The 10,349-nt window shown below is 40.4% G+C and overlaps 1 protein-coding gene across 1 annotated transcript; it reads right to left on the bottom strand.

The window, feature by feature from the left end:
- Window positions 1-286: 286 nt before the first annotated feature.
- Window positions 287-9,675, bottom strand: rad51 (RAD51 recombinase; the record flags this gene model as incomplete). Its single annotated transcript, XM_083790107.1, has 9 exons — window positions 287-811; window positions 1,697-1,818; window positions 1,911-2,040; window positions 2,686-2,799; window positions 2,934-3,028; window positions 3,709-3,800; window positions 3,934-4,051; window positions 4,957-5,094; window positions 9,592-9,675. The coding sequence occupies 9 exons, from the start codon at window positions 9,673-9,675 to the stop codon at window positions 688-690; spliced, it is 1,017 nt and encodes a 338-aa protein (XP_083646233.1). The 3' UTR covers window positions 287-687.
- Window positions 9,676-10,349: the final 674 nt, after the last annotated feature.

Genomic DNA, 10,349 nt, shown 5'->3' with positions numbered 1-10,349 from the left:
TGATACATGATTGCTTTATAACCCACACGTTCTGTTTTTGAAGCATTGTCGTGAGATTGCATGTACGTCTTAAAATTGATGACATGCTTTAATTCTTTTTTTTAATCATTCCTTATTTATAAGTCTCATGAGCATTGCAGTGAACTCTTAAAACTGACATGAAAATCAATAAAGATGTGTGTGAAGTATTGTTTTGTCGTTACGTGGCATTAAAAAAAAGCTATTAATTACCCTAATGATAAAACAGATTTATTATTATACATTGCCAATATTCCTATTTCCCCACAATAGGAATTGCTAGGGTTAGAGGTACAGCAGAAATATCAAAGGGAAAATGTAATCTTTAAAGTTATCACATTTATAAAATAAAATAATCTTCCAACCACTTTGAGTGACTACATGCAGTTAAGCACACAGCACAACTGCAACGTCCCATTGCTGTGATAAAGCCAAATGGCTTTATCTTCACTCCTTTTCTTGTGGCTGGATTAGCCGTGTTACTCAAACCACAAAATCAGATACAACTCAAGTGTCATGGCCTTCGTCCTCCCATGTCTCTGGGCCATTATGTTAGAGCGTTGCTTGTGTGAGCATGTCAAACTTTTATAACAGTAGTTCAAGCCACAGGAAATGTGAGCACGGTGTTGGCCAACGACCGGCTCGCTTGCTTCCCGGCACGGAGCCTTCTCAGTCCTTGGCGTCGCCAACTCCATCCGCGAGGATGGCAAACATGGCTTCAGACTCAGGGAGGCACGGTGAGTCGTAGATTTTGCAGATTCTCGTCTCTCCTCTGCCCTTCCTCAAGTACAGTCTGAAATTAGTAAAGCTTTTAAACATGATTTTAAGTCTTAAGCTCTCAGGAAACAATGGTTTGTAATAAAGATGATTAGATAGATGCATTGAAAGGTGAAAAAGGTGAATGCAAGGGTTTCTTAATATACTGTAAGATTAGTTAATCAGTTCATTTCTGTGATCATTCAAAACTTTCTTTCACTTTACATAAAATTTGTCACTACAATGTATGGTTCTCACACGTTCATGTTTGGCCAATATGGAGTTTGCCTTCCCTTACCACCCAAGGCTGGAATTTACAAGGTTAGCAGGGGTGTTAAACTGGTGGCCCACTAATGAAATAGGACAAATAAAACCTTGATTCAGTGTAATGGATTACACATTCCACCCATGTGCCATGCAGTCAGTCATCAAGACTTAACAGTCACTGTGTCCACCCTTTTTTGACTTGTGAGCTACTTTCAAAATGACCAGCTCAACAAGATCTACCCACGTGAAAATAGTTTAAATATGTACCTGAGGATGCTTTAGAATAGCAGGGCTGGCATTACATATAAGACAAATGCACTTGGAATGGGAAATAAGGGGGAGAAATGGAATAGGTAGGGTTTTTTTGTATTTAATTTATAATGCTACTGATGTTTGTGCACAGCAACACTGAAAACAAAATGTTGCATTGTGGATTTGAGCTGACAGACGCCTTTTGATATCAATCAATCAAGTCACCTTTAATTCAAGTGGCAGATGCCAAGAATTGTCTTTTATAATATATTTAATTTAAATATTCTTTAGGGGCATGTCATGTGATCTACCTGCACAGCCTTTGTGATCTACTGGTAGATCGCGATCTACCTTTTGGGCACCCCTGAGTCTAGACATTACCAATCCAACAGAGGTGACTCACCTTGTGGTCGAGGCGTGTGCCATAATGTTTCCCCCGATGGGTTTCTTTGGATCTGCAGAGAACATGGCCGCCCCGTCCACCTGGGCCACAACCTGATTGGTGATCACTACAGCAACGCCAAACTGAGAGAAGAAAGGAATGCATTAGGAGACCCCTCATAAAAAACAACTGGCTCTTAAAATAATGTTATCACCGTTGAGATTCAGTCACTTACCTCGTCTGCCAGCCTCAGCAGCATCCGTAGAAAGCGGCCCAGATGACACTGCCTGGCCGCCAGCTCTCCTCTGCCAGTGTAGTCTGTTCTGTACAGCGCCATAGCACTGTCCACTATCAGCAGAGCATACCTATGACCACATGTAGAGCACATTGTTCTGTACAGCGCCATAGCACTGTCCACTATCAGCAGAGCATACCTATGACCACAGAGCCAGAGCACATTGTGTTTGAGCCTACAATCATGTAGTCAGTAGTGTATATATATTCCATTATTCTGTTGTCTGTCTAAACGTAACGTAAGGTGCTGATGTCAGTACCATGTACCATACACCATTTATATTCAATGTACTGTATATTTCAAGCAAGACATCCATCTGAGGTACTGTAAGAGGGTAAAATTCAACAGCTAATGATTCTATTATTTATTACAATAGCTAATCAGTCATAATATGGAGGTCCAGCCAGGACCTTCTATTTTATAGAATCTATAATACAATACAATGAGACCTTCTGCATGATGGCTGATTAGCTACCATACTAGCTGGCAGAGTATATATATACACATACCTCGCCCTGTCAAACTACCAGAATTTGCCTGGTGGGTGATGGTAAATGACCCACTCAATGGGGCTGTGAGACTGACCTGGATTCAGCCATCATGGCAGAGGCTTGGTAATGACCCACTCAATGGGGCTGTGTGAGACTGACCTGGATTCAGCCATCATGGCAGAGGCTTGGTAATGACCCACTCAATGGGGCTGTGTGAGACTGACCTGGATTCAGCCATCATGGCAGACGCTTGGTACAGCAGCTGTGTCTGGTGGTCTGTGTTGAAGGCTCTGGCGTACGCCACGTTGTCCAGAACATCACTGCCTACCAGCCCATACCTGTTGATGAATGGAAAATAAGTCTACTGATCTTAACCAATGTTACATAGCGCTAGCAATCATTTGTGCCATTTGTTACATGATGATTTCATCCCCTGACTTCTGAGGGGCAGAATAGGGGAGAGGAGACTCACCTCTCTGCCACAGCCAGAAGTCTCTCCGGTCTAAAGGTCCCCTCTGTGTCAATGTACATGGCTTTACCTTCTCCGCCACCCTGATCAATAGGCAACTGTGGAGAGGAGACAGATTGGAAATGAATCAATGTTATCTTCCAACAACTGTCAAAAGTCAGGGTTCACTAAAACAACAGTAACAGTAACAAACCAAAACCACTAATCCCTGTATTATGTATATATTATCTTTACACCTTTAAACTTGTGATGAGACAAATTAAGTGCAGTGTTTCCTGCAGGAAAAAGCTTTGGCATGGTGCTGGGCGCGGGGGGACCTTCTTTTGAGTAATTCATTCATTAATTTGATCAATGAATTAAGTAATTTTATTAATAAATTAAGGTTAATTTGTATTATTGCTCTTGTATTGATATTGGAGGCACTGGGGGACACTGGGCAGGCACTGGGGAGGCACTCAAGGGAGGCACTCAGGGGCACACTGGGGAGGCACTCAGGGGAACACTGGGGAGGCACTCAGGGGAACACTGGGGGGACACTGGGGAGGCACTGAGGGGACACTGGGGAGGGACTCAGGGGGACACTGGGGAGGCACTGGGGAGACACTGGGGAGAAACTGCAGCCACTGGGGAGACATTGGGGAGGCACTGGGCAGACACTGGAGTGGCACTGGGGGAGGCACTGGACTTCATATCACACACACGCATGATTCACTAGCCCCCGCAGCGCCATGCCAACAACATTGTGCAGGAAACCCTTAGTGAGGTTGAAGTAGCTGACCTGACAGGTGACGGCGAGGGTGTGACACAGCTGGGTTTTCCCCGTCCTGAACTCCCCAAACATCTCTGTGATGGAGCCCGTCTCTATGCCCCCTGGAGTTAAAAGATCACAATCATTCAGTGACAAAGAAAACGCATAATCATGAAATATAAGAAGATAGTTTTATTGTTTTCCCTGCTCATATAAATAGTTTAGGACGTAGACAGAGTGGAAAAGAGTACAGACCCTGCAGTAGCTTGTCCAGTTCTTTGGAGCCTGTGGAGATCTGGATGATTTCTGCCCTCCTCTGGTGGAACTCTGTTGCTGTGGTAAAACCCATTGGTACTAGTTTAGCAGCCTCAGCCTGTAAAATAAATGAATGGATGTGACAGAATGTTTATTTGGTACTAGTTTAGCAGCCTCATCCTGTAAAATTAAACCCATTGGTACTAGTTTAGCAGCCTCAGCCTGTAAAATAAACCCCATTGGTACTAGTTTAGCAGCCTCAGCCTGTAAAATAAATGAATGGATGTGACAGAATGTTTATTTGGTACTAGTTTAGCAGCCTCAGCCTGTAAAATAAAACCCATTGGTACTAGTTTAGCAGCCTCAGCCTGTAAAATAAATAAATGGATGTGACAGAATGTTTAATTAAACCCATTGGTACTAGTTTAGCAGCCTCAGCCTGTAAAATTAAAAAATGGATGTGACAGAATGTTTAATTAAACCCATTGGTACTAGTTTAGCAGCCTTAGCCTGTAAAATAAAAAAATGGATGTGACAGAATGTTTATTAAACCCATTGGTACTAGTTTAGCAGCCTCAGCCTGTAAAATAAATAAATGGATGTGACAGAATGTTTAATTGACCTCATGGTCTAACCACGGGGACCACTGGGACTGTTGAGTTTCTGTCCTACTAGTTAACTGCATTCACCAGGTCTAACCACCAACAGTAGGACAGCAACCAATGATTATTGTCATAGGATTAATATGTCAATGAAATGAATGTGGACCATGAAATGGTAAAATTATGTAAAACTACAAAATGATGATCATCTAGTGATCTAAACCATTAAAACCAAACAGACATCTTTAAATATTATTTACCCAGCAGTCAAAAGCATAGTAATTTTCCTACTCATTATCATTTTACTGTTACCACATGACAACCAGAGATAAATAATGTATATTCTGTCAGTATAATCCAAACTAACGCCACCAATAATTTACTGAGAAGCATTCAGTATGTGATGATGATGATCACCAACCAAAATCTTGTCCGCTTTGGCCTCGCTGATGCCTTTAATGTTGAGCAGTTCTTTTTTAGGGGCATACGCTACCGCCTCAATGGTATGAAACCCTGCTTCTTCCAGCTTCTTGATGTCACCGGCACCGACGCCATATTGCTGTGGATAGATAGTTAGATACAGGTCTTAGTTAGATACAGGTCTTAGTTAGATACAGGTCTTCTTGATGTCACCGGACCCGACGCCATATTGCTGTGTGAAAAAAGACAAATGAGTGACATACTGTACCACTACTCTACCTAGCTGTACATAACAAACATAATTCATAGTCCTGCTTTAGTTTTCGAGATACCCCTACCGGAGGTAGGACCAAACACAACATCGTTTTTCCTCATCTCTAAGGTCTCCCAGACATGAAATGGATTCTTGTATAAAACATATTTTACTACAAAAGTTGTGAAATTGATATATAAAGTTATACACCCCAAACTAAAAATAAAGCCTGTCCGTCTGGGGGTTGAGGCACTTAAAGTCATGTAGATTCACAATGGAAGCTCTGAGAGGTTCAAAACTTGGCATACTTGAAGCCAGAACATACCTCTACATTCTAGAAAAGACTGAATGTCAATATCTGAATGTCAATATGAGATAGTCATTTGAACACATACCTACAGTAGGCGGAATTGTACATCTATAGTGACTCTGGAATACCAATTGTGTAAATGTAGCTTGCATAATCGTGGAGTTAGTAACATATATGTCCCAAACGGGGGGAAATAAAACTAATGAAATCTACAGTATCACATTAGTTTTATTTTTACTTCACTTATCAAGGGTGGGGAAACATTAAAAATGCACTTGAGTAGAAGTCCCTAAAATGTATGAAATGTCTCAAACTTGAGAAATTGTGAACAAATAGATGCCGCTTCAACAATAGTACAGAGAAATATGCAAGCCTACAGTGGAACTACTTACTATTATTATGTTGCAGCACATGACCTGGATGTTCCCTCATCAAGCTCAAATCTCAATATTATCCTCATAACAGCAAGTTATTCATTTCTGTAGTTATTTGGTTACAGCCATTTGGTTACAGTCAAGTTATACTACAGTATTTGGCTCCACCTGCATCTTATTGCCTACAGTATGTGGCTTTCTTCATACAATGACAGGTAAAATCATTTCACATATTTTGGAATGTGAAAAGATGAGATGAACCTTGTCAAATCAAGTAGCTATTTAGCTGACTGGAGTGGAGAGTGACCTAGCATTTAGTTCTCTTTAGTGTAACAGAGCCTACTGCCTGTCCAGTAGTCTACACTGACAATAGCAGAACCCTGCCCTGACACTGTTTCACCAGAATGGAAAATAGACTTAATTAGTATCACTTGTAATATGGTTACTGCACATATACTATAGCCTAAAAAAATAGTGCGCACAATGCACAACATAAATACTGTACAAATTCTGAAGTGTATCTTTAAAATTTTACCAAAATGGAATATTGGATCCAAATCTTTGCTAAACAGTTAGAAAAAGGCACGAAACAAGACCCATAATGTATAAAGCCCACGGCAGAAGACCTTCAACACATACTAACTGTTGTTCAACAGAGAGATGATGTTCATAAAACCCTGGCAAACCCAAATTCAATATACTCTCCTCATCATATATCATGTTGAGAAAACTACTCCAGTAAGACCAGAGTGAGAGCATGCAGTCTCGTCAAGAAGACTGAATAGGGTACAACATTGTTGAATAGGATACAACACTGTTTAACATACAAATATATTGTTTCATTTGTGGGAAGGCCAGCACAATTGACTGATTGATTGATTGATGGATGGATTTAATAGTTTATTAGACATAAATGTAAAAACAGCAACAGAGTACAGTCATACAATCAGTCCAAAAGGGATAGCACAAAAGAGTCTTGTTGCAATCAGTTCATAGACAAAACCAGGACTACTGGTCAGAGTACCAGAGACAGGGCCTTCACATGCAGCATCAGAAAGATTGATGACAAGTCATCACTTTCAACAAAAAAGAGTTATGACATACTGAAGACACTGGTCCATGGATTTCTTCATCGATATATCTGCAGGTCTATGTAGTAGTTCTGGATTTTCTTGGAGATTTGCATCTTCTCTCATTGTGCCCATTTCCCATGGGCACACTTTTAGAGCATGCAACATCAGACTTTCCATGTTCTACAAATTGTATTGCTGTTGTATTGCATTGTATTGCTGTATGTTTCCAGGGTTTGTATTTAGACAATATCATCTTCTTCCTCAGAGTCAGTGTCTTCAGTATGTCATCATAACAGTCAAGGAGTTTATATACCGTAAATGGAAATTGGTGCATTTACAGTATATAGAGCTTTTATCCAAAGCACTTTTCATAGATTGTGCATTACATTCACACATTCAGTCACACACCGATGGCAGAGGAAACCACACAACGCACCGACATGCACATCGGGATCAATTAGGGGTTCAGAGTCTAACTCAGGGGGAGCCCTGGATCGAACTGAGTATGGTATGATATAGTACTACCGGTATATTGTTAGTTCACACTGAAATTTGTCTTGCGAACCTCACGGTTCTCCATCCAGCCGCTCTATTGGCCACTCTATCCCTGAGGCACTGCCGCCCCGGCATATTACCGGTATTATATATTGTATATTTGTCAGCATACACAAAGAGATCTGGGTACGAGAGGAGCAGATGATGTACAACTTCATCAACCTTTCTGATGCTGCATGAAGGACCTTAAGTCTCTGGTACACATACCAGTACCAGCCATAATGGCTGTCAGATGTTCTGGTCTTGTACTGGCCTTCACACAAATGAAAAGTCTCTTTGTATGTTAAACAATGTTGTATCAACCCTATTCAGTCTTCTTGATGAGACTGGTGCAGGCATGCTCTCACTCAACATTTGCAACTTGCTCATTACTGCAGCATATTGTCTGTATATAGAGCCACGGTTTTATGAACATCATCTCTCTGTTGAGCAACATTTAGTAAGAGTTGAAGGTCTTCTGCCTTGGGCTTTTCAACATTATGGATAGGGATGTCCCGATCACACTTTTTTGCTCCCGATCCGATTCCGATCATTTTAATCTGCCGATACCGATTTTTCCCCATCCGAAAATTATATTTTATGCAAATCCTATGCAATATCACAATAGTACAATATCCCAAATCACGGACAATATCCAGTCTAATATCATGATATGGATATCATATTGATACTAGGGATGTCCCAATCACATTTATGCTCTTGATCTGATCATTTAAAAATGGCATGATCGGCCCCGATTTCCGATACACTTCACATATAAGATCACATAAGATGCACATAGGTGGAGCCAAATACTGTAGTTTGACTGTAACCAAATAACTCAAATAACAGAAATGAATAACTTGATTATCTATATTTATGAGGATAATATTGAGATTTGAGCTTGATGAGGGAACATCCAGGTCATGTGCTGCAACATAATAATAGTTAGTAATTCCACTGTAGCCATATTTCTCTGTACTATTGTTGAAGCGGCATCTATTTGTGTTCTAAGTTTGAGACATTTCATACATTTTAGGGACTTCTAAATAAAACAATTCCGCCTACTGTAGGTATCAGTCTTTTCTAGAATGTAGAGGTATGTTCTGGCTTCAAGTATGCCAAGTTTTGAACCTCTCAGAGCTTCCATTGTGAATCTACATGACTTTAAGTGCCTCAACCCCCAGACGGACAGGCTTTATTTTTAGTTTGAGCTGTATAACTTTAAATAACAATTTCACCACTTTTGCAGTAAAATATTTTTATACAAGAATCCATTTCATATATGGAGGCCTTAGAGATGAGGAAAAACTATGTTGTGTTTGGTCCTACCTCCGGTAGGGGTATGCCAATTTCTGGGGGCCATTGTCACAGTACAATCATGTTGGTGATTACATAAACGGTATTATCATATTAATCATTGTTAAGTTCACTAGTCTGTATATCTACGGGCATAATAGCATGATGATGCCATTACAAAACATGGGCAACATGGAAGAAATGTGTTTAAAAAAACGAAATTAACTGCTAGAAGGTGCTAAACTAACTTAATTAAGCAGTCACCGTCTCCGTGTGTCATGTTATTCTTTCTTAAGTATATAGATCGACTACTATACAATCAAATATACAAGATAATTTCTGATTTCTGAAAGGGAGGGAAATACTAAATTAACCGTTAAATACATTAAAACATTTCGCGGGGGCAAGTTGGTAAAGAGGCTAGTCGTTTGGTATTCCATATCCATCTGGTACAGTATGTACATGAGGTTAGACTGGATATAAAGGTGCATAAAGATAGCACCAGGTATCTACTGTACATAGACATTAAGGTGCAAAAGGAATATCAGCGTACATGATATTAAGATGACACTGAGGGTTATAATGTTATTCTTTCAGCCTCACATTTGAATATGTGGATAGATAGTTAGATACAGGTCATACTTCTGTTTTCACAACCACCTGCATAAATAACCGCAGTAACCAGGATGCCGAACGTGATGTATGCAACAAGAAGCTTCATCCCCCACAAGCAGGAGTTTTAAAAACTATGTCATCAAATATGGTAAATAGGAGGCAATGGAAATGTCAATACCTCCAGTCTGCTCAGAGGCTGTGGTCCAAAGTGCTCCTCCTCTTCTGCCTCTGCCTCAACCCTGGCCTCGCTTCTCATCGCCATGGTCTGAGAAGAAAGGAAGTAAGTAACGCATCAGGTTCCATAACCATACATAACTCAGAGACGGTGGTTACACAAGCTCATTAGAATCTTCAAAAAGTAATAATAGGGGTAAGACTTAATAGGATATAAATATATAAATAACATCAACACTGAGAACTAGCAAACGTGCAAGTCGAAAGTTTTACATTTGAGAAGTTGTCATTTCGCTGAAAATAGTAGTTTCAAAATGACAAGTTATATCAGTCAGTCAAGTCAACAGGGTTGTCCATCCATCCTTCTTCAACCGCTTGGGTTGAAGATCGTAGGGTTGTATCTATCATACGAATTGAACCAATAAAATGGTCCCTGGCTGGCAGTAAACTAGCCCCTTTCGGGACCCTACATAAAGCTTTTCTGAAATTTTGATGAGTTTTATGTTGGGTCCCTGGTCATGACTATATTTTCGTATGGGAATTCCCGAACGCGGAAGTACACATGCTCTCTAAGATAGAATCTGCGCCGTTTGACGGCCTGTTTTAGTTTAAGTTATTCTGAATTCGGGAACTTTAAGTACCTATACATTCCGCTGTCAATATCTCCTGTGTCGCGGAAGCCGTTAAGTATTTTTAATCTTTGTTTGACCGATTTGGTCGCTTTATTTCTTCTTGTTTGTTTACCGTTTATTGTACCGCCTC

Source organism: Protomyctophum parallelum, assembly GCF_964188405.1.
Source record: "Protomyctophum parallelum genome assembly, chromosome: 19".
Taxonomy (NCBI): domain Eukaryota; kingdom Metazoa; phylum Chordata; class Actinopteri; order Myctophiformes; family Myctophidae; genus Protomyctophum; species Protomyctophum parallelum.
The sequence above is the reverse complement of the archived record's forward strand: the minus strand, read 5'-3'. Positions and strand labels throughout refer to the sequence as shown.